Source organism: Branchiostoma lanceolatum, chromosome 4, assembly GCF_035083965.1.
Source record: "Branchiostoma lanceolatum isolate klBraLanc5 chromosome 4, klBraLanc5.hap2, whole genome shotgun sequence".
NCBI lineage: Eukaryota > Metazoa > Chordata > Leptocardii > Amphioxiformes > Branchiostomatidae > Branchiostoma > Branchiostoma lanceolatum.
In genome coordinates, this window is record NC_089725.1 from 11,567,638 (window position 1) to 11,592,434 (window position 24,797).

At 40.9% G+C, this 24,797-nt stretch overlaps 2 protein-coding genes across 2 annotated transcripts; one reads left to right on the forward strand and one right to left on the reverse strand.

The window, feature by feature from the left end:
• Positions 1–1,190: 1,190 nt before the first annotated feature.
• Positions 1,191–9,893, reverse strand: LOC136432568 (G protein-coupled receptor 137Ba-like). The gene is made up of 8 exons (XM_066423952.1): positions 9,330–9,893; positions 5,788–5,837; positions 5,535–5,640; positions 4,732–4,854; positions 4,315–4,455; positions 3,903–4,034; positions 3,645–3,748; positions 1,191–3,493 (listed from the first exon to the last, which is right to left on the reverse strand). The coding sequence occupies exons 1-8, from the start codon at positions 9,780–9,782 to the stop codon at positions 3,280–3,282; spliced, it is 1,323 nt and encodes a 440-aa protein (XP_066280049.1). The 5' UTR covers positions 9,783–9,893; the 3' UTR covers positions 1,191–3,279.
• A 285-nt stretch (positions 9,894–10,178) lies between these two features.
• LOC136432569 (isoleucine--tRNA ligase, mitochondrial-like) lies at positions 10,179–24,786 on the forward strand. The gene is made up of 24 exons (XM_066423953.1): positions 10,179–10,893; positions 11,224–11,346; positions 11,966–12,125; positions 12,555–12,627; positions 13,332–13,410; positions 13,540–13,589; positions 14,139–14,248; positions 14,927–15,017; positions 15,245–15,360; positions 15,899–16,068; positions 16,747–16,837; positions 17,010–17,161; positions 17,366–17,529; positions 17,912–18,014; positions 18,279–18,372; positions 18,687–18,795; positions 20,278–20,380; positions 20,614–20,739; positions 21,015–21,146; positions 21,829–21,935; positions 22,264–22,412; positions 22,797–22,984; positions 23,235–23,400; positions 24,006–24,786. The coding sequence occupies exons 1-24, from the start codon at positions 10,687–10,689 to the stop codon at positions 24,152–24,154; spliced, it is 3,012 nt and encodes a 1,003-aa protein (XP_066280050.1). The 5' UTR covers positions 10,179–10,686; the 3' UTR covers positions 24,155–24,786.
• Positions 24,787–24,797: the final 11 nt, after the last annotated feature.

Below are 24,797 nucleotides of genomic sequence, written 5' to 3' on the forward strand. Positions count from 1 at the left end.
CACCGCCTTGGGCGTACAGTATTTACAAATTCTTTGGCACACTGGTAAACTCTTATATCGTCCTCTCTCTACTTCTAGGGAGTGAGCACTAATTCTTAACTTGCTGATGGCCGAGCGCGACTCAAAATCAGCAAGTTCTAGGTACCTCTTTCTAGTGTATACAGATTTACAAGTTTTATAAAATCTCAGTTTACCTGTATCGGCACTTAGATTATGAAGGAATGTCTGGATATACATATCAGAAATTCTGTTCCTTATCAGAGTACATACATATTTGGGGTCACAGAGTGAGCTATCAGAGTATAAGAGATATGAGTAACCGCTACAATCAAGGATTTCTTTAACTCGCTGTAACAATGTTTTTCTACGGCTATTAGTATGTGCAACAGAGCTATGCTGAAATAGGAGTGCGTCTCTCTGCAATGGGTGCGTAGCGATGTCCAATTGCGTCAAGCGTAACCAGTACTTAATGAGACGGACAGAAATTTCAATGTCCAGAGGGAGTCTACCTAATTCGGATCTACTTGCTATATTACTACTATTCCTGGAAACACCAAGAATGTTTTTGCAAAAACGGTTATGTGTAATTTCAATCGGTGACGTGTCGTTCAGTCTCTCGGTACCCCAAATTTCGCATCCAACACTTGCGTCAAAACGCCTTCCGGCTTAACACCACCTTTTGTCACTAATAAGGGTGTTAGGCAGGGCTGCAATTTACACCTAGATTGTTAATTATGTTATCTGTACATTGCCATACATTGTCACCGTTGCAAATAAATCATTCATTCATTCAATATTAAGACAATCTATCCAGGCCTTCTCGAGTTATGCTATTCATCCACATCCGGACACAAACACAAACGCTACCGAAAATATAACCTTCTTGGCGAAGGCAATTAAAAGCCGTGTTACTAGTAACGTTATATAATTTTCAGTCAAAATTTACATCCACCCTATCAGGCCAGCTTGTCACAGGTGAAAGGACTTGTCCAGCTTGTGCCCGTCCATACCACGTCTTATGACATTTCATTCTATTTTTTAGTAACTTACACTTGGAACATTAATTGACATAGATAATGCAAATAATGACCTAATTTCAATAATTAATGAGAAAATGGTATAATTCCTGATATGAACAAAAATATGCCCAGCCTCCAAAGCTAGAAAAAAGTATATCACTGCTGCAAGAATTGAACATTTTTTATTGCTTTATTATTCTGATCAAGCAGTTTGGTGCATTAGGATGCTGCATACCCAGTCTTCATTACCACATTAGTGTTCTTTCAAATTGAATTCATCATCTTAACAGGAGATTTCATACATTGTACACATGTGCGTTATCATGGACTCCTTAGCTCTTACAGTGCAGGGGAGTGAAGAATGTTTAACAGGGTTGGCAATACATTTTCAACCTTATCTTTAGCTTAATTTATTCTAGTTACAGCATATCAACACATAAGCAACTCCATTTCAAGTCTTATTAAAAAAGAGCATACTTTTGTAATCTTACATCTTTATATCATATCATTCAAAAACATATACATTAAACAGACAGATAAAAGAAAAGGTTAACATAAAAGCAATGCAATGCGCCGCAAACTAGTAATAATGCAAATTAAGGAAAACAAATAGAGGGAAAAACTAGGCCAGATTGCCAAAATGAATTTAAATGAAACAGCTTGTCAACAATCTACATCCATGCACTCTATTAAGAGAACAGTTCAATCTCAAAAAAATACCAGGGTACATGTATTCAAGATTCTGACTTCAAGAATCATTATATAGGGTAACAGCTGTTTGCTATATGTATGTACCTCATGCTGACTTTATGTAGGCACAGAAATATTGTATTTACAACATGATTCCATTTGATCCTAACATATTTGCTACAAATTGTACTTCTCAGGTGAACACACTACAATTTTTTACAAATATTCCATATCACAGTGCCAGTGGATCTGCTCAGCAGACATTCCCACTCATTTCATTATGGCACACAATTGTGCAATTCCTTAGGAAGCACAGCTCTCCATTTCATCTTAACCATTTATCGAAGTAGGTAAATTCTACCTACAACCTTTCGACAGCCATTCCATTTCTTTAAAACAGTAACAGCATGGAGACCCTGTTCAAGGACAGCAACAACTAAAAGATGTTCATTTAAGGAAAAAAAATGTATAATTGTAATAGTGGGAGAACTTCATAATGCCTTCCCAAAAATAACACAGCGGTATGTGAGGTAATTACATGCAAACTGGCAGTTGGAGAAATGTTACTACCAACAGGTCTCTGATGCTTGATGTTAACAACATTCTTTGATACAATGCTACCCATATTCCCAACTTATCAATAAGATTAGTAACATGTATGTCAAGGTATGTTGCAACTTCAAGCAAACCTTATATACAATATACTTGGACACAAAATAAGCTTTAATTCCCCCTTCATGTCCTGTATGCCATGTCTTCATCACAAAGATGTAAAATAAACCACCTCCAGAAACAAAATAAAAATTGACAAAAAAACACTGGTATGAAAGTACTGTAACTCATCACAGCCATCATTTCTTTTGGAGAAGCTTATATCGCCATGACAAAGGTGAAAGAACTTGTGATGTACTTTGCCACAGAACCTCATGTACAGCACTTAGGATCAATCCAAGACCACAAAGTTCCAGTATTTGTCTTTACAAGACATCACAACCGAACCCCAGTATGTCAACAACTGGACGATAAAAAAAAAGCAAGTAAAAACACACACAGCTCTTATTTTTCTCTTAACCTGTGAAATCAATCACATCAGTTCATACTTTTATCATCTTTGTTTCTCTGGTGTTGGTACCCACCGCAAGAATTATTTCACTGTCACCATGTTTTATTCCAACATGGTCTATTCTCTCTACACTTGATATGTTTATCTTAAGTGACTGATGGCCATTACAGCAAAACCATTTCAAATTTACAGTTCTTACATGTACATTAAATGTTACAATCTTGAATCTCCTTTTGATTGGCATGACTCATATTGATTTTGTTGATTCTTTTTACATGCTTTCCTCCTCTTCTCATTTACGTGAAAAGGTACGTACCATTCCTTCATTTAATAAGTATACATCACAATTTTACTAGAGAAGCATTTAGTATTTAAAAGTTACTTCACACGAGCTACATCAAGTCATAAAATAACTTCATATTTCTGTCATATTCCCTTCCTACATCTTCACTCCCGTTTTCAATCTCATTACCCATCATACATCTGGTCTATGGCATGCCTCTGCCCTCATGTCCCATCATACACCTGGTGCCTGCCCCCAGGGTTGACGTTCCCCGTGTTGAACAGGAGAGGGGGGGTGGTGCCGGGCATGCCGTACTGCCCCGAGGGGTAACTCCCGCTGCTGCTCCTCATGATGGTGCCGTAGCCCCGGGGGGTGGGGGTGCTGCTGTTGATGGAGTACGAACTGGGGGTGACTGGCAGCGTCGGAATGTCGTATTGGCTGGGAGGAGGAGAATATGGACATTTAAAAATAAATCAGCCATGTGCTAACTGAACATCAAGTAGTGTGGGGCTTATACCGGTAGGTGAACCTGAAGAATATCATACAACATGTATGCTATTGAGAATAAATAGTATCATACAACATGTACCTGCCACTTCTGCTGTGCACCCTGGAAAGATCATCATCACTGTCGTACCTCCTCGGGTTGTCAAAGAAGTATTTATAGCTCTGGGTGGACATGCCTGATGACATCTGGAGAAACAAGAACACACACTGGGCTTAAAGAAACAATTTTTTAAAACTTCATACTGGTAACATGTACAGTGGCACAGCAAGTCAAATATCTAAAGTAAAACACTATGTTAGTGGGGTACAGTGCAGTAAGGAGCGTTAGAGAATAACTTACCAGATCTTGAGGAGGGCGCCTGACTCGGTACAGGATGACCACAATGGAGGTGGGCAGGAGCTCCCAGAAGAACAGAACCAGCCCAAACACAATGTAGTTCAGGTCACTGGCCCCCAGGTTCAACAGGTCAGCCTGGGAAAACATAGCACATTATTCAGGACAACATTCTACATATACACTGAGTCAACTACTTCCTTTCAGCTGCATGTTGTCAAGCTCTTCAAGTCTCCAAGTGACTGTAAAGGTGGAAGATATTCTATTGGTTTCATATACTATTTAATATACATGTATCTGATACAAGGACTTGATGCTTGCGTGTTAACCCTCTCCCTGCTGCCTAACTCTGTAACCAATAGGGAATTGGGTGCCAGCTGGCTACTTCAGATTGCTAAAGATATGTGCAACATCCTACCTGATCAGAGACATTGAGCCAGCTGTAACCGAGGGTTGGTGTGGGAATGGGTGAGACGGCGATCAGGTTGTACATGGCACGAGACACATACAGCAGGATGATCCCTACTGATGCCGCAATGGACTGGCCCACTGTAAAGCCCTAGGATTAAAAGAGGCCGCCGATTTAAGCTACTTGAAACGATTGTGGACTTATCAAGCTTGTCTGCCATACTGAAAAGTAACATTGCAAAATCCATCACCCAAGAAATAACAGAGTCTGACCAGAGGAATCACGTTGAATTATTTTTATTTTCTCTATTTGCAAGTTCTTGCCCGCTGGCTAATTGAAACTTGTAATAGTGCATGGAAAAAGACATAGCATACACTGTCAGATAGTGCAAGTTAACAATAGTGACAAGTGGAAAAAAAGATGTACCTTAGCTTCCAGTAAAACATTTGCTGTTGGCATTCTGGCAATCTTGTAAATACAGACAGACAGCAGAATGGCAGAAATCACAAACAGGGAGTCGTTGATAACAACCCTGCCTGCAATGATGCCCTGTGGAAATGAAAACAAATACATTGTATTGAATACAATGTTGGGTTACTAGTAAATCATAATCATCGGTACTACAGTAGTGCACAATATGCTGATTTGAATTTAGAATTTACAATTAAAAGAATTTTCAGCCTATTAAAGTAGTACTACTAGTCCATATTCCTGTGTTTAAATATATGGGAACTGTTTGCAACTACCAACTTTGGGACTTGGATGATTGCATACCTGAATAACAAACCAGATATCAATGACCTCATACCTTCATCAAAAATTATTTTCTCATAGACTATGCAAACTATGCCCTAATTTACATAATAGCCCATGTCACAAAAATGTCCTCAACCTTATAAAGATTACAATCATTGATGTTAAAGAAATGTTGTTTTTGATTAACTTCACTTCAAATTGGACAGGTAAAATGTAATAGACTGCTCTCATAGCCCCGCCGACCTCCGTCACAATATCGGAATGCAAAATAAAAACGTAAGAATGCAAAATATTCTATGGACATGAAGCCACTGTCTCACTACTGATTGTCATTCTCTCATTGTGATGGACAGTCAGGATCGGTCTATTGTCCAACACTGCTGAACACAAGAACTTAGTAGAAGGTGAGTAAGCACTATACTTGTTACATCTCGTAAGAGGACCCAATGATAATGATGATGAGTAAGCCCTACCTCTGGAATGTCCTGTCCATTGTACTGACGTATCAGGACTGCACAGGTGATGTTAGTGACCACAAAGATCAGAACCGCCACTCCAAATGCTATCTTCAGTGGTCGTCTGTGAGAAAGGCAGGGATGCTCATGTCATGTTCACTTCAGTGCAAAAAGAACTGATACAAAAATGAATGTCCCCAGACATAAATTCATATCTTTGGTAGAAGCATAAAGCAAGATGATGTAAGTTATAACCAAGAACACTACTTACTTATATCTGCTGGGATTTGAGGCATATTTGCCTTTTGCTTTGAAGACCACCTGTTGAGAAAAAGAATAATGCTTGTAAGGTGGAGGTTATGGATATTAGTAATACTTTTGAACAAAAATAAAGCAATGTTAAAACCTATCAAAGAAATATACACATTCAAGCATAATTCTTGGAGCTGCAAATATGCTGAGATGGATTTTGTTTGTTCGTTTAAACTATTTATTTCTGCATGACTTTGAATCCAAGTGAGACTATGTCCTTTCACTGGTATACCTGAGACATGTGGAGCAATAAAAATGTCAACAATAAACCATCAATTTTCTTCTCTATTGTATATTTAAGCATCCATTCCTTACACATAATGAGACTCAACTAGTACTGTTCATTTAAGCCATTGTGTTTCCCATTTCACACAGGTCATTACACTTTTGTTTGATGGAACAGCTGCAAATGGGCGGTCCCCCAAAAGTACGAAATGGAACGAAATGGAACGAAATAGAACGAAATGGAACGAAATGGAACGAAATGGAACGAACTAAAACAACATATGTAACATTATGAAATGAAATACCAGTAGATAGCGAATTATAAGGAGTAGACCGGAACAAGAAGCATTTTAAATACAGAAGTAAGTGAGTGGTAAATACATAATATAACATGTTTTATTTCTTGAATCTATGTGATAATATTAAATACAACGTTTTTGTCGCGTTTGTTTGGCTAGATTCTAGCCTGAGTACCAACCTCCGTAGTGACCGCTGGCTCAAAAGAATTCGCTTGCTAACCACGGAGTCTGACCCTGCGCGTATCCGTAACGGCTGTTATTCAGATATTCGTTTAGATTTTGAACGAGCTCGCTGATTGGCCCCATTCGTCTAAGCTCCTCCCCATGCCACACTGTTCTTCGTAACGGGTAGGTTCTAAGAACTGTTGCCATGGCGATTCTTTCAAAACTGGACCCGAACAGGGCAATAGAGACACCTTGGAACGAAAAATGGCACCGAACGCAGCTCGAATTCCCCTCATTACGTAATAATGAGACAGCCGTTACGGATACGCGCAGGGTCAGACTCCGTGGTTAGCAAGCGAATTCTTTTGAGCCAGCGGTCACTACGGAGGTTGGTACTCAGGCTAGCTAGATTCTTCCCTGGAAATGGAGGCGCCGCGTGCAAAGAGATCTATCCGCCGCTCTTCCTTGTGTACCAACGATCTACAAATGAACTGCTGCAAATCCGCAAATAGCAGGGAAAACAAGCAAACGGAACTGAGTATCGAAGTTAGGACCAGATTATACAGAAGTTGGTGGTAACATTGCATCTCCAAGAGGGCATGAGACAAGCGTCATCTTATCATGTATACAGCTAGCGTGTTTGCGTGTTGTGTGAACCGTGAAATACTTGTCCTGCTCGTTCACACCCTCCCTTTGTTTTGTCGTGAGCAAGGAATGTCTCAAGTGGAGAAAGCAGAAATGTCTCCAGAGGACTCCACGTCCGTGTTTGAATGGAGTGTGAAATGTGTGAAATTGGTGACGCAGCGCAGAGCTTCATTTGCATATCATTAACGGTGGGGTCCATTCTCCGACAGGGGTCTGACTTTGAGCCGAAAAATTGGTTGTATAAACATCGTTGTTGCGGAGATATGCATATGCTACGTACTAGTTATGGACTAAAACTGTATGTCAATAACTGGAAAGTCGGAGTTTGATTCAACCTGTCAGTAGCACGCCCACAGTTCCGTCGCGCTGGCAAAAATGGCGGTTTATTTGTATGGGGGGCTCCATTTGGGGGAGAAGAGTTCCGTCCCGCAACACGCAAACACGCTGTATAAATAATAAAATAACGCTTGCCTCATGCCCTCTTGGTGAATTATGAGATGCAATGTTACCACCAACTGTATAATCTAGTCCTAACTTCGATACTCAGTAGCCTGGGTGCCATCCTATTTCTACCGGGGCTCCTACACTCGCTACCCTAAAAAATTTTTTTTTAGGGCAGCGAGTGTAGGAGCCCCGGTAGAAATAGGATGGCACCCAGGCTGGATACTCAGTTCCGTTTGCTTGTTTTCCCTGCTATTTGCAGCAGTTCATTTGCAGATCGTTGGTACACAAGGAAGAGCGGCGGATCGATCCCTTTGCACGCGGCGCCTCCATTTTCAGGAAAGAATCTAGCCACACAAACGCAACAAAAGCGTTTTATCTAATATTATCACATAGATTCAAGAAATAAAACACGTAATATTATGTATCTACCACTCACTTCTGTATCTAAAATGCTTTCTGTTCCGGCCTACTCCTTATATTTCGCTATCTACTGGTATTTCATTTCATAATGTTGCATATGTTGTTTTAGTTCGTTCCATTTCGTTCCATTTCGTTCCATTTCGTTCCATTTCGTTCCATTTCGTTCCATTTCGTTCCATTTCGTTCCATTTCGTTCCATTACGCACTTTCGAGGGACCCCAAATGGGAGACCTTTAGCACTAATCCTCACTCGGACTGCTGCATGCCATTTCATCCTTATCAATAACAAGGACACATTAGCACTTAACAGGTTACTGATGTTGGTTCGTCACAATCAATATTAGCAAGACCTTCACTATGGTTCACACTACTCAACAAACATTTTCACAAAGTCTTGAATTGGAATTAAGTTGCACAAAATGTTTTATGTAAAGTTTTTACATAAATATTTTAGATTTTGCAAATGCAATAGTATAATATGCACTGGACTTTGCAAAAGCATATCAAAATAAAAAGCTTGAGACAAGCAGACCATTTTTTTTCAACATAAATGATAAGTCACAGTGGCTCACTCTGCGAGAAATATGACCAAAGCGCTTTTCTTAAATGAAATGGACAGACAATACAAAAATCTCAGGACCTCTACACTTTGGTTTCTATACATATATAATGATAATATATATATATATATAGCATTAAAAGTGTAGCAGTCAATGTTCTACTCTTTGTTTTCATTCCCATTAATGTATTACATCATATCCTGGACATGTCAATATGTACTGGTTGGGTCAGGCTATTTGCACTTTGTACACACAGCAGGGGTCACATAGTTGGTACATAAACACCAGGCAGCAAGGCTGGCCTGACCGCGGTCAGAGCTTCACAACACGTCCAAGGATATTCTTCAGTGTTGTGAGAAAGTCAATCCAACTAGTGGCCTTCTTTTGAACCGAGAGTTACAACCATGTAAAGGATGCAAATATAAACTGATGTATGTGTGTGTGTGTGTGTGTGTGTGTGTGTGTGTGTGTGTGTGTGTGTGTGCATGCACGCGTTGAAGGGGGGCATTAAAAGACACAGGAGGAAACTTATCACGCCATACAAAGTATATGTAGGTGGTGGCCTCTTCATTTTACAAAATGTATGTCAATCTGTGCGTGTGAACTGATGATGCTATATAGTCTTCTCTTTACTTCCCTTTTCAAACTTCTGCTTGAATTTGAAGAAAGACACCATTTTATTCATAACATTAGACATTTAACTACAACATACACATGTACAGAACTGACTACGAACATCTCACCTGTGCAAAATACATGTTGAGAAGACACAGAGTGATGAACTGGAGGCATACTGGGCAGCAGTACAGCAGCCAGTAGGGGAAAGTCGACAGGTTGTTGGCCAAGACGCAATTTTTGAAGTAGAACGAAAACAGAGTAGTCCTCAAGCCCGACCAGAACAGGCATAAAAACAGGAAGACAGTCTGGTAACTGAGCCTCTTGTGTCTGTAGTACAGTATGAGCCACAGCTGCGCGTAGATGAACATAAATAGCAGCGCATAGAGAACGATGTATGTCACCGTTAGCCCAAAGGTAGCGTTGGGAAGGTAGGAGGGGCCCACGGGGATGGGGGTAGGAGCTCCGAGATCCGCCGAACCCACACCGACATTCTCCGCCCCTCTCAGCGCTGAGCGGACAAGCATCCCGTGAACGTGGTCTGGGAAGACCTTAGGGAAGTCTCTGTACGCGTCTGACATCTTGTAACGCGTCAAAACATGCCGAATTCCTGCGGAAACATGAGGACGACCGAACTTCCTCCTGACCTGCGTTACCAACCAGCGACTTTCACTTGTCACAAGACACCTGCCTTAAACCGCAGCAAAACGCACCCAACAAATAGTGGCAGTAGAACTAGCCGCAAAGATTCTTAGAAATTGAAATCAACAAGAGTAATGAAATAAATATGTAAATTTTTGTGGAACGTACTTTTATGTTATCAATGATACATCTCATGAAACATGATCACTAAAGATGACTCCTGGTTGGTGGCTTTCAAAGCTCCAAAGGTCAAAGTTGAACTTCGAGATCAACACACGGCTAAGGCAGGTGAAGTCCACGTGTTTGTCCGTTTTCTCTATTGTTCAAAGATATTCTAGACCTTTTGAAACACAATGCTCATCTAAGTAGATGTAGAATTCTTGTATGAATGTAACCAAGTAGCTGTATTCACTAAGAGTTGCAGTAATCAAGTGCGCCCGCTGGTAACGTATGGGGGCGGGGGAGGGGCAAAAATCTTGAACTGAGAAATTATGCATGTAGCTGAGATGTTTGATTCTGGCATCCTGTATGGCAAATGCGATAGATAGATGCTCAGAATTATTTCCTAAAACGATAAGAATCAAACCTTTCTCTGTGGTAATGGCACTTGATGGAACAGCCATATCATCTGGGGAATCCCCAAGGTTGAAGACTCATCCTGCATGCACCTGTCAATAGTGTAGGAAAATGTCTTATTGACAGGAACAGACTGTCAATGGTACTGCGATTATCTATTTCAGATATGATGCAAGATCGAGAGCTAGAAGAACAACAACACTGTTATGCAAAGTTGAAACAGAGTTTTATTTAAACATATATTCATAAACTTTACTGGACCCAACTATGCTGATGACTTGGAGGAAAGTAAGTGTGTGCAGCATCCCAGTTGTAAGGACGAGGACTTGTCAGAGATGGCAGACACACCCCCTCTCCTTACCGGGAAAGCGGCATGCCAGCAGTAAGAAGTACAGCGACTCTATTCTCCTACCAAAGACAACATTTCCCATCAGACCGAAGAACCCTGCTGCTGAAGAGGTAGAAATCCAAAAGGTAAATACCGATGTCATGGCATTATTCATAGCTCTGGGACAATGACAGCGCTGAGACGGAATTCCACGGATACAGCATCCTCCCAAATTGTAAGGATCATTCGTAGCTCCTGGTGATGGCATTGTAGCACCCTTTTCGTCAGGTACAAATGGAAATGGAAATGAACTTTAGATAAACTTTAACTTTGATAGTTTTTCTCAGATATGGTGATTCTAACTAGAGTTTCAGGTAAAGGTTTCAGACCACTGTCATGTAACAAAAACTTTCTAAAATTCCACACCCGTGTTTCTTTATTTCTAGATTATGCAATGTTGCTTATCTTTTGTTAAGGTTTGTGGTTTCTCTGAGCTGTACTCCTGGCAGAGACAACAGGACAGGCAGAAGGACTTTGTTCTCCACGACGGACCGCCGTACGCCAATGGTGACCCTCATGTGGGACATGCCCTCAACAAGGTAAGGACAACACTGTCTACTGTAACATCTACTAACATTTATAATTCTATCAGGGTACATAATTCTGACACCCTGAAAAGATGACATCCGAAACAAATCTCCAATCCAATGTCCCCCCAGTATAATGCACTTCTGTATATCTAAAATATGCATACCTGGGGATGCTGCACTAGAGATCTCTCAAACTCACTGTTTTTCAAAGTGGTGAATTTATGTAACCCAGCGGATTGATGTTAATGGGGGTTACAGCTGCAGGATGGAATATTTTCTTTATCTTTGAGATTCTATATCTTTTTTCATATACTTTTCATGTTAATCCTATTCTGAAACATGTATTAGGCATGAAAATAAATTGTATATCATTGTCCAATGTTGGCAATGAAAGCTGCCACCTGTTTGAAAGCCAAAAAAAATAGTGAAGGAAGATTGAAATTAACATATACTGCAAAATATGGTCAGGAAATCAAAGTTCAAGGTCGACAATGGCCCCCTAGCAGCTTTCTAAGATACTGCAGTGTAACTTCATTAAGGAACATGTGTAATATCTTTTGGTGAATGTTTGAGATAGTGGAACTCTAATTAAAGTTGGAATGATGATCTGAGCTGTACCTTTTTTCAGATCCTTAAGGACATGATAAACAGGTACAAACTGCTGCGTGGTTACCGTGTGGACTACAGACCAGGCTGGGACTGCCATGGGCTGCCCATAGAGCTAAAGGCACTGTCAGAGGGCAGGGACAGCTTCAGACATCTGCAGCCTCTCCAGATCAGGAACAAAGGTCTGAATGTGTTATATTGTACTGTGACAAATATGGTTTTTTTGTTTGTATTGCATACCCAGTATACAGCAAAGCCTTTCCCAAGGGCACAGCGTCAACGGAACAAGTCAGGGGACCCAGGATTTGAACCCAGGACCTCTGGGTTCTGGGCCAAACACCCTGCTATTACGCCACAGCAGTGCCACTTTGTTCATGTCAGTAAAGAAGGAGGCAGTGACAAGTTTGATTTCTCGTCAGCAAGTATCCTAGAATCCCGAAAATATAATCTGGTTAAATCTGAATTCCTTTATACAGTGACAGACCTGAACTTATTTTGCACTTTCAGTTTAGCGTCTACAGTTGCAAAATTAATTATTTAAATACCCATATTACACTGTGACATAGGCTCAGGTATGTATCTAAACTCCTTTTATCCCTTGTTGTCACCAGCAAAGCAGTTTGCAGAGAAGGCCATCAGAAATCAGGTGGCTGCCTTTCGCAGATGGGGAGTCATGGCAGACTGGTGAGCTTCTATTACTGTAACAATTCATTTATTTAGATGGAGAATATACCAACAAGATTTTCTCTTTGTTTCTTGTAGTTTTTTCAGTCACACATTTAGTTAAGACGGATGATAAGTACCTAATTTTTTCCAGTCATAACAGATATCACACATCAATTGCACATTCCACAACAATAGTTGGGAATTGATTTCCACATACCGTAAAATCCCTATTTACGTACGCACTTTTTAAACTTTTCAAGTTGCAAGCAGGTGCTCCAGGCTGACTCCAAAGTCGGGGCGCGTACGTTAGGAGGGGTTCTTCCTCGGAAAAATCGCATATCTGCATGAGAGTACGGTACATCTTCATGCAAATTAAGTGTGGAATGCTACCACACAATCAATCAGTAATAAAGAATAAATAATAGATATATTTAAATTGTTTGATATTTTCTACCCAGAAACATTTTCTCAGTAACCCTTTAAGTCGGTAAACATCATCGGAAGGATGATCATTCATGTCAACCTCTTAACTATCCACCGAAATGCTGGAGAGGGGGTGCGTACGTTAGGAGGGTTTTTCCCCTGAACGTTTCAACTCACTGAGTCAGGCCCACAATCGTCCCCAAATCGGGGGTGCGTACGTTAGGAGGGGTGCGTACGTAAATAGGAATTTTACGGTATTAAATATGTAAATTTTCCCATTTCTGTTTATAATTCCCCAGGGATAACGGATGTTACTTCACATTTGATAAACAGTATGAAGCTAAACAGCTGGAGCTATTTTACAAAATGTATGAAAAGGTAAGTTCATTATTTATTGATTATTAGTCATTGTTTAGTGAAGTCTGCTTTCAACTTTTTTTATAGTGCTATTTTTGACATTATATTTTGATGTACATGATACATAATATTGGCATGTTTCTATGGCAGGACTATATATACCAGGACTTCAAACCAGTTTTCTACTCTCCATCATCAAGGTAGGCCTTACTGTCTTCTAGATCAGAACATTGTATACTCAGTATTGTATGTGCATGGCTACCAAAGAAGTGTTAAATACAGAAATGAAAAGGAAAAAACTACCTTACATCATGGGCATTTGGCCCCGGCTCCGCGGACTCAAAACAATAGCGAGTTTTCTTCTCCGCTGAGCAGTTGCGTAAGACTTCCCCGTCGGTAGTTATGCAAATACCCGTCGGTCTCCCGTCGTCCCTTGCGCGAAAGCCACTCGGGGCTAACTTCGCTCATTCCTCGCTTCGCGAGGAATTCGCTCTTGGCGCCACGGGGCACGCCCTTCGGCCGCGCTTCGGGGGCGCGCCCTTCGGCCGCGCTTCGGGCGAGGTCGGCTTTCGGGTTAGTTCGGGATCCGCGCACCCGCCTAGCGCGCCTGCCTATAGTACAAACTCTCCTTCCGAGGCCTACAGCCTATGCTTACATAAGCAAAATTTATGTTCATGAAGTTTATACAGAAGAGATTTTGGAAATGTCAAGAGATACGGGTGGTTTATCCATACGTTGCTTTGTTTCAGAACTGCACTTGCAGAAGCTGAGTTAGAGTATAAAGAAGACCATGTCAGCCATGCAGTCTATGCCAAGTTCCCATTGGCTACTCTGTCACCAGCCTTAAAAGCCATAGTGGGTAAGAGCAACTATCTTTTAATGTAGAAATCAAGAGGGGGTATGGACACTACATTTTTTCAAAAAATGACATCCTAGATTTTGATTTTCAACATTATTAACTAGGCTAATTACAGTACATACTACATTAAAGAGCTTACATCATTTGTAGATTATATCATTCGAAGCTATTGTTTAAGGTGGTATGTCAAGGAATTTGAACCCATGACCTCTGGGTTCTGGACCAAACACCCTGCCATTATGCCATGCAATTCCACTCAGTTCAGTACCAAGGAGAGGTCCTGTCAGAGATATGTCATAGTTAGTGATACTCAGTTCAGTACCAAGGAGAGGTCCTGTCAGATATATGTCATAGTTAGTGATACTCAGTTCAGTACCAAGGAGAGGTCCTGTCAGAGATATGTCATAGTTAGTGATACTCAGTTCAGCACCAAGGAGAGGTCCTGTCACAGGTATGTTAAAGTTGTTGGTACTCAGTTCAATACAAAGGAGAGGTCCTGTCACAGATATGTCATAGTTGGTGATACTCAGTTCAATACCAAGGAGAGGTCCTGTCATAGATATGTTTTATGTTAAAGCAACGAAAGTGTGAACGATTGAATAGTCAGTTTATTGGTGTTGACCGTGATTATGCATTCATTTTTAAGTAGATTAAACAGTAATTTTTTTTTCCCTGCAGGAGGAAGATGTGATGTTTCAGTCCTGACTTGGACAACCTTACCCTGGACCATACCTGCCAATGAAGCCATGTGCTACACACCTAGTCATGAGTAAGAAAAGTCTCCACTTTTTTTCTTCTTTTGTCTGTCCACAAAATATACAATCCAACATGACTCAGACCTGAATTTCAGTACAAGGTTTTTACACCACAGATTCATGTATGTGTGATATATTATGTCTTCTTGGTTCTGTTGTTCATGGAATGATAAATCTTCCCATTTCTCAGTCTGAGGAATTAAAATCAAGAGTCTTTTTTATTTCTACGTACTTTCCCCAGATATTCCCTTTGCCAGTGTAAGACTACGGGACAGCTGTACATACTGGCTGCTGAACGGGTAGAGGGCACTGCTCAAGTCCTCGGCACAAGCTTGGATGTCCTGAACACTTTTCCAGGTATGTTTAACCAAGGAGGTTATAATGTGGTTAGATATCTAACATTTGATATGTTTGATACTACTGATACTAAGCTTTAAAGACTTTCATTGTAAGGATACCATTTGAATTACATGTACTTGAATGACCAGTCCACCTCTTCCACCCGATCCACCATGGCAGCCCAGAAGCTGAAAATACTCCTTCCTTTTTTTTTTTTACATAAAAATAAGTCAGGACTTACACTATATGCATCCATTGCCGGTGATACTGTAAACGCAGAAATGTTCACGGTGGTTTTATGCTCGCGGTTTTCGCATTGAACTCTTCGCGCGAACTTAAAACCACAGCAAAACTTTTTGCCCACCTATGACTATAGTGCTATTATTGTTTCAAACGCAAACTTCAAACCACTGCAAACACTCCATTTTATCGCAAAATAAAAACCATGCAAACTTAAATGCATTTACAGTACTCTAGAAGGTATTTGCATTTTTTTACGTGAAAATGAATTAGGACTTACATGTACATACACTATATGCTTCCATTGCCTCTACAGGTAGTACTCTAGAAGGTAGTACATGTCAGCACCCTACCATCCATGGTAAGGTGTCTCCCCTGCTCCCAGCCTACCATGTCAGCATGGCCAAAGGTACAGGACTGGTGCACACTGCACCGGCACATGGCATGGAGGACTACACTGCAGCACTGGCCTTCCAGCTTCCTGTGGTACGGTAGCTTACCTTCTTTTATAGATGTCTACCACTGCACTTGACAGCAGAACCAGTAGTATCAGAGACATGTAAACAATAGTTTTATCTGACCGTCTAATGCTTGAAGTAATTATGATTAACTTAGTAATACATACATGGCATACTTGAAAGGCATGCCATGAGTCCTCCTGGATAGATGGGAAAAATGTAAACTGTGAATCTGTGGTGTCATCAACTTGATACAGGACTCGAAATTCGTTTTTGGAAATAGGGGCACTGGTGCACCCAACCAAAAAATTAGGTGCACAGACAGAATTTTGGGTGCACCACAATGAATGTCAGCAAAACATATTTAAGTTTCACGCTCTTAAGAACTTCAATCTGAAATTCTATAGCTAACTTCAAAATTTCAAACCAGTAATGCATCGAACAAAGTACAACAAAGGTTATAGTACTTTTTCAGATACTTCAACATTTTGCATACCAGTGTACAATAGTACCTCTACCCTATAGCCTTCAAAAATATCTAGGTGCACTGGTGCACCCACAGTCAAAAATTAGGTGCACAGCTCCAACTTTGGGTGCACACAGGTGCACATGCACCCAGTATTTCAAGCCCTGTGATAGAAATAGAATTTTGCATGTACATTTGTATATAGTTCAGACTTTTTCATAAGATGGCTTCTCTTGACAGGTCACTATGGTTGATGAAGATGGTAGATACACTGACCAGGCTGGACCACACCTTAATGGCAAGAACATCTTCACAGATGGAAATGAAACAGGTGAGAGATATTCGCTATCTAATAGATTCTTTTACATTTTCTTAACGACAACATGAAGAGAAACTGATGTGTTGAATTTTAACTTTCATTAACTTGCGTATTGGCACACATTGTTGACATTTCATTGTCAATTGCTCACACTTTAACAGACTGTTTTTCTATGACTTTACAGTTGTAGAGCAGTTGAGATCGGCTGGTCACCTGGTACATGAGCAGAACTACAAGCACAGCTATCCTTACGACTGGAGAACTAAGAAACCAGTGTTTATACGGGCCAGTCTACAGTGGTTCGTGAACACCAACAGTATCAAAGATAGAGCTGTGGTAAGATGAAATTCATGTTCCTGGTTTGGAGTAATGATAAAGTATTAAGTTCTGTCCTTACCTGTTTGAACAACTTCTGTAAATTGTGAAATATTTACAATGGTTTTATAAAACACGGGTAACGCTTCCATGTACTTTTCCCTCCTACAGCAGAATTGAGTCCCCCACCATTTACAGTTTAATATGTACATGTCATTCCATCAGGATCTGATAGATGGCGTCAGGATGTACCCTGAGGGAACAGCAGCCAACAGTCTGAAGGCCTGGGTGTCCACCCGGAACTACTGGTGCATCTCCAGACAGAGGGTGTGGGGTGTGCCCATACCCGTCTTCTATCACAGGGAGTCCGGGAAACCTCTCCTCACCAAGTAAGCACATTGTCTTGTTTAGAGGGAAAGTGGTTTATATATATATAGTGCAGTCAAACCTGTCCTCAGCAACCACTCAAGGGACTGTAAAAATGGTTCCTAAGGGCAGGTGGTTGCTCAGGACAGGGCGGGTTTAAGTAAGTACAAATGGACGGGACTGTTTCAATGTGGTTGCCTGCACCTGGTGGTTCCCGACCAGGTTTGACTGGTGCTACAAATGACTCGAAAGAAGATCCATCACTGTTAGAACTTTTGGTACATATCAATACAATGGCCCCTTTATATTAAGGTAAAACAGGTATTTTTATACTGAGTATGAGTGGAATTGCTCCCATGAAATGTGCTGTCACGCTATTAATGTTGTGATGTTTTCTGATCCCAGAGAATCAGTTGATCATGTGGTGAGCCTGGTGAGGAGAGAAGGGACAGACTGCTGGTGGACACTTCCCATGGAGGAACTACTGCCTGATGATGTCATTAGGAAGGTACTCACAAGTCACAACTGTCATGAAGTCCGGACAATGTTATAGGATGATAATAATTCTTATACATGGATCTGATCTCTATGACCCAGTAGAATGTCCCAGAGATAACATTTGTGCATCCTTGACTGATCAACTACAAATACCCGGTTGAAGACGTTAATAGTTGTGGAATGTACTTTTATATCATATAGCCATAGGGGAATAGTATATTGTCAGTTAGGTACATTATATTTTCACATGCATCATTAATTTTTTCACCCATAGGCTGGCTACAGGGATGTCAGTGAGTTTGACAAGGGTGCAGACATCTTGGATATCTGGTTCGACAGTGGGGTGTCCTGGGCTGCTGTGTTAGAAGGTGATTTATGCTGTAGTAAAAGATTCAAAACTCTGTCTAAAGCCATACCATGCCAACTTCATTTGGTTGTACATGTATATACACTGCAACTAACTGATGTCTGGATAACTGTGATCCTTTCAGTATAAAGCATGTAAAACTGAGTAAGGAATACTGAAGCTAGCGTGTCAATTTTCCTCTGATATGTGAGCTTGAATGTACATCACCTGTCACACATCTTATATGAGCAAAATTTCTTTAACCTGATTAACCTGTTATGTCTATTATAAGCTTTTTAAATATCTGATAATAACTATCATTCCTCTGTTTTGTAGATTCAGGAGGGGTAGCTGACATGTACCTGGAGGGAAAGGACCAACACGGAGGGTGGTTTCAGTCTTCTCTTCTCACCAGTGTGGCAGTGAGGGACAGAGCCCCCTACAGGTAATCACATGTAATGCAGGGACAGTGCCTCAGATATGACAGGCCTTGGGACCATGCCTGATTGTTGCTTTGTAAATTAGAATACAGTCAAACCTGTACTAGCGGTCACCTTTGCATAGCGGCCACCTGCCCATAGTGGTCACTTTTTGTCGGTCCCTTGGATTTTTCCCATTGACATAAGCATTAAGAATTAGGCTATAGCGGCCACCTGTCCAACGCGGTCGCGGCCAGACGATTTTCAGTCCCGCGAGTACAGTAACACTGTCGGTAACGGTCACGGCGCGCCGGTAGAAGCTCAACTGGATAGGATGATAATAAAGAAAACAAGAATTTTTTATCTTTGTTAGAAAATCCATGGTTTGACACGAAGTCAGTATAATTTTCTTCACATGGCTTGCGTTTGTACATCGTAGCAAAATTGACCATTTCTGTGCATTTCGACTGGACAAATACTACGGCAGCTTTTTGGAAAATACAACTCGCACATGTAGCTGATGCGGTAAGTTCGGGAAATGTTTGAATGCCGGCCCAATATCCGTTTTCCTCGGTGCTCAAAGTCAAAACGTGTTTCGCGCAATTTTCAAACAAGCAGCACAAAGGTCAACGGAAGACACCACTGTTTCGGAGGTATAATGCGCTAAATTTGTTTAGCTGCAAAGTATCACTGAAGATAATTACTTTACCAAAAGCTTCCAAAGAAATATGAATAACATTAAATATGATGTAAAATTTGGGCTATTGCAATTTTCTGAAAAGAAAAAGCCATCAAAAGAGCGACCTTCTTCTGAGTACCCTATTAGCATAATGGTAGAAGCTGATAATGACAAGCGGGAAGCGAAACAACAACAGACTAAGGAAAACTATCGCCACGATTTTATGTTTCAAAACGGTCGAAAACGAACAGTAAGTGGCAACTGAGCAACATGTATTTTGTTCTTAACTAACTAGGTGGCATTTTGCTGCGAAGGACTTTGTTTCATATGATTAAAACTCGTTGGTGACGCGTGTGCCTGCAGCGAAGCAGTCGCGAAGGATCAAGAGTAGAGTATGGCGATGCTGGTCTGTTCAGACATGAAGCCCGAGCAAGCCATGGATTTTGGAGTTGGCAGATACAATAATTCTTTTTTCAAGCCCATAATAGAAGTAAAAGAACAACAATCGACTTTCTAAAATGTGACTTACCTATGCAATGTTTACATGTGTACTGTACGGTGAATAAATGTATCTCAGTGGGTACTGAAAATATGTGTCACTCGTGGTCAATTAATCGACATTTTCTCCATAGCGGCCACCTGTCCTTAGCGGCCAGTTTTGGCCAGTCCCTTGAGTGACCGCTATAGACAGGTTTGACTGTAATTGCATGTGTGCAAATTTTACATTAAATCTAAACCCTTCAACTGTCATTTATTAACAGTGTGGTGCTACCTGTACAGATGACACATGTAAGCCTTTGAATGTGTGTCTCCTCTGTACCTGTGACAGGTGTGTATTTGTACATGGCTTTGCTATGGCCGAGGATGGCACCAAGATGTCCAAGTCCCTGGGGAACGTGGTGGATCCAAACCTGGTGGTCAGTGGAGGAAAGGTAGGCTTTGTCTTTACTCTTACAAACCTTACTTGAAAGTGAACATAACAATGACTAATGTAAGCTGTTAATACTTCATTAGGCACCATCATAATTTAAAACTGAATATTTCAACTTTACCAAAGTGCAAACTGAACTTTGTGTTAGCATCGAAGCTGTTTATTTTTTACACTAAGCAGTTACGTAATTTCAGTCTTTGCAGCCTTAACAGTGTAAAATTCCCCCCACCCCAGAACAGAGACAAGCACCCGGCATACGGAGCAGATGTGCTTCGCTGGTGGGTGGCGGGGTCAGATGTGCACAGCCACGTCTACATCGGCAATAACATCCTTAACACAGCCAGGGACACTGTGCTTAAGGTCAGCCAACGGCAATGACAACTTTAAAAAAACCTTAGAATTTGTCTGGACTTCTATATACAAATTCTTTTGGTGAATGTGGTTTACAACATTTTTTTTTTCGTTAAATTTTTTGTTTAACTTTTTTGAGAACAACAACAATGATGATACCAGTAGAAATATAATGATACATTTCAGAAAAACTGTTAAGTCACTATGTTCAGTGTATTCCTTTTTTCTAAAATCGAAAATCACATAACATCTATTGCGCCTAAGTGAAGCTTGCATCATTATAGGTACGTCGAATTCTGCGCTTCCTGTTGGGGAATCTGTCTGGGTTCAGCCCAGCAGAACACACAGTATTGTATCACCAGCTCCGGCCTGTGGACCAGTACATGCTACATGTTCTGTATCAGTACGCACAGAAGGTGGGTCTTATACGGGTTATCAAATCATCATTTATTGTATTAGAGCATATTGTCCCTTCCCGTTTGACCGTTTCCAAATTTTATACAGTTGCTTGAATAATTTGTCATTTGGCATATCGTCCCTTGGTTGGATAACAGTACATTGTAATAAACCCCTTAAAATTATATCCTTACGTTGCAAAAGCAGGCTCTGCCCCTGAGGCATTGCCAAAAAATATTTCTGTAAGGCAGCAACAAGTATCAGGGCTCGAAATTCATTTTTGGAAATACATGTAGGTGCACTGGTGCACCCAACCAAAAAAATTAGGTGCACAGAAAGAATTTGGGGTGCACCACATAGAATAAAGTTGAATGTCAGCAAAACTTAATTACAAAGTTTAACGCTTTTGATAAGAACTTCAATCTGTAATTCTATAGCTTATCTTAAAATTTCAGACAAGTGATACATGAAATAAAGTACAACAAAAGGTTATATTGCTTTTTCTGATTCTTACATTTCAAGAACATTCTTTATACGTAGTATACAATAGTGCCTTTACCCTATAGCCTACAAAAATATCTAGGTGCACTGGTGCACCCACTGTCAAAAATTAGGTGCACAGCTCCAATTTTGGGTGCACACAGGTGCACATGCACCCACTATTTTGAGCCCTGAGTATATTAACCAGTGTTACTTTCACAGGTAACGGATGCCTATGAAAACTTCCATTTCACCAAAGTGCAATACCTGACCCTGGGTCTGGTCACTAAGGAACTGTCCAGCTTCTACCTCAACATTACCAAGGACAGGTGAGGGACTGCTGGCAACACCTGTCAGGTCTTATAATATATAGTTCCATTGTTCTTGTGCCTTTGTGTTGCTAAACTGTTCGTTCATCATCTTTCATGTTAATTAAAGTCCCACACCAGATGGTGCATAGGGCAATGCCCATCTCCGTTTTTCATCTTTTTATCTTTTTTTCATATTTTATGAGTATTTGTTAAATGTTCTATTTCATGCACAATTCAATAATTACAACAGGTTTTGATACAACCCTAACCTAACAACCAGGTCAGGTCAAGAGACTATGTAGGTAGGTGGGTATTCCTGCTGTTTCACACTTGTCCTCCACTCCAGGTTGTACTGTGATGACCAGACCTCGACAGGCCGGCGTGGCTGCCAGACCGTCCAGTTCCACATCCTGGATGTGTTGACCAAGACTCTTGCACCTGTCCTGCCTCACCTGGCCGAGGAGATCTACCTGCACCACACCTGTCTGGGGGAAGGTATGTACATGTACATGTACATGTATCTGTAACAGGTGTGTTACCTATCCAACTTTACCTGTACCAGGTGTTACCTGTCTTCCCTCACCTGTACTAGGTGTTACTTATCCTACTTCACCTGTACCAGGTGTTACCAGTCCTACCTCACCTGTACCAGGTGCTACCTGTCCTACCTCACCTGTACCAGGTGTTACCTGTCCTGCCTCACCTTTACCAGGTGTGTTACCTGTCTTACCTCACCTGTACCAGGCACTTCATCAGTACTGTATGAGAGAAAACAAAAAGGGAATGCTTGAAAAGACAGATCAAATAGAATCATGTAACAAGTCTTCATATGCTGAAATGTTTCAGAGTTTTAACTTTACCTGATATATCTCTCTTCAGAAGCTCCGAGTGTGTTCAAGTCCAGCTGGTTTGAGAGTGACCCTGCCTGGTACAGACCTGACCTGGAGCCCCTGTGGGGAGTGGCTGATGATGTGAGGGATGCCTTCAACAGGCAGATAGAGTCAGCAGACCCCAGGCTGTATGATGTGGCCATTTTTGCATCAAGTACAGTGTATGACATCCTAAAGGTACTCACATGCTAATGTATGACACATCTATTCAATGGATAGATTAGATGAAAATAGTTAATATCCAACAGGGAATTTGGGGCCAGGGAATGTGGTCTAGGTTTGGCTCCCCTAGCAGTTTGTTTTTGAACTGCACTGGCAATTTTGTTTGAAACTTTAAAAGAGGATTTTGTTGTTTAAGATCTACACAAGCTGTTTGGTAGTATCAAGCTCTGGGAAACACCCTGAGATCCATGTGTCGTTACTTCAGGTGTTGCAGTCTGAGGAGACGTCTTGTACCTCTGACCTGTGTGAGACGATGATGTCATCGTTTGTCTCTCTGCATCAAGAAGACCATCAAGAGAACAGTCCATCATCTGTGTCTCAACAAACTGTGTCTAAAGTGTCACAATATGAGTGTGTAATATCAGAAGCAGGTATGTTTGCTTTTTTGATAGATACAAGGGGCGTTTAATAAGTTCACGGTCTCACCCAGAAAAAGAGGGCACAACTCAAATTTTAGGGCATGAATATAAAGCATGAAGCCTTTTATGAATATCCAACATATCCTTACCTCTTCCCTCATGACCTCAATGAAAAGCGGCCTGCGTGCCGATTTGAGCTTATCATGAATAAACAAAGGTTCAAACAAACAAACAAAACTCAAGAGAGTCACCTCCAAAGTAAAGATCATAATTAGTTGGGTTTTGGGGGACATACATTAAAGTCTTCATACTTCATAACTATGCCCCAAACTTCAAGTTGTGCCCCTTCCATCTGGGTGAGGCTGAGAAAGCATTGAATGCCCCTCATATCACAAAATGATTAATCGTCAGCCCGATTTCTTGCAGTTTGGGCAAGTTCTTTGTAAATGATGCTATGGTGTATTTGCTTGCAAATAACATACTTTTGAAAGCTGTGAATTGTTTGTTTTTTATTCACACATATGACTTTTGTGTAACCTAGTACTATCACACTGTATAGTACAAGTAAACATTAATCCATTTGGTTCTACAATAACGAGGAATCTTTTTCCTCCCAGATGGCAGCAAGCGGACGGCCACTTTCACCCTCCACGTTTCTCCAGCCTCCCATCAGAAGTGTGAACGGTGTCGGAAGTACGTCGCCGCGTCCCTGACTACACCGTGTGACAGATGTCTGGCTGTCATGGCCCACTCCTGGGCCACGTGACAGCAACTATCCCCTAGTGTTCTAGTTATGACAAGAAATTTAGAGTTTAACAGTTGAAAAATTAGACTTTTACAATGATGATATGCAAATTTACAAAATGAATACAGTGGTGGACCAACTCAGAAACAATCTTGACAACAGCTCATAATTGTTTTGTCTACTATGGTTAATATAAAAACCATATACAAATTAACCTTAAGCATGCTGAATAAAGTCTAGATCTGCAGCAGGATGAAGTTATATGTATAAAGTCACCTGTAAGGCACCGTAGCCTGAAGGTTAATTTTCATATTTTAATGCAAGCTGGTGTGTTTGGGAAAGAGTATGGAAGTTAAACACACACCACTACCAGCGGACTAGCCCCCTGCTGTAGAGACTTGCACAAAGTTGTGTGGTCAAGGGCTGCGAATCAGAGATGGGCGCCGCCATAGGCTCCACTAAGTGGCGCAAGAGGACTTTAACTTTATATTTAACTGGCGTATTACACCAAAGGGTTGTTGATATACCAGTTATACATTTCATAGGTTAAAATTATCCTTGTAAAAGACATACTAGTAGTACAGACATTTGTCAGGATCCTATTTTGAAACAAGTTTACTGTTTTGAATAAATAAATCCATGTGAAAACAGAACCACACATTAC

Coding starts and splice junctions, on each gene's coding strand:
- LOC136432569 (XM_066423953.1), top strand. CDS start 10,687: ATGCTGATGACTTGGAGGAAAGTAAGTGTGTGCAGCATCCCAGTTGTA. Junction 10,894..11,223: donor AAGAGGTAGAAATCCAAAAG/GTAAATACCGAT, acceptor TCTTTTGTTAAG/GTTTGTGGTTTCTCTGAGCT. Junction 16,069..16,746: donor TGGCCTTCCAGCTTCCTGTG/GTACGGTAGCTT, acceptor TTCTCTTGACAG/GTCACTATGGTTGATGAAGA.
- LOC136432568 (XM_066423952.1), bottom strand. CDS start 9,782: ATGTCAGACGCGTACAGAGACTTCCCTAAGGTCTTCCCAGACCACGTT. Junction 5,838..9,329: donor TCAACATGTATTTTGCACAG/GTGAGATGTTCG, acceptor TTTTCTCAACAG/GTGGTCTTCAAAGCAAAAGG. Junction 5,641..5,787: donor TCAAATCCCAGCAGATATAA/GTAAGTAGTGTT, acceptor CCTTTCTCACAG/ACGACCACTGAAGATAGCAT.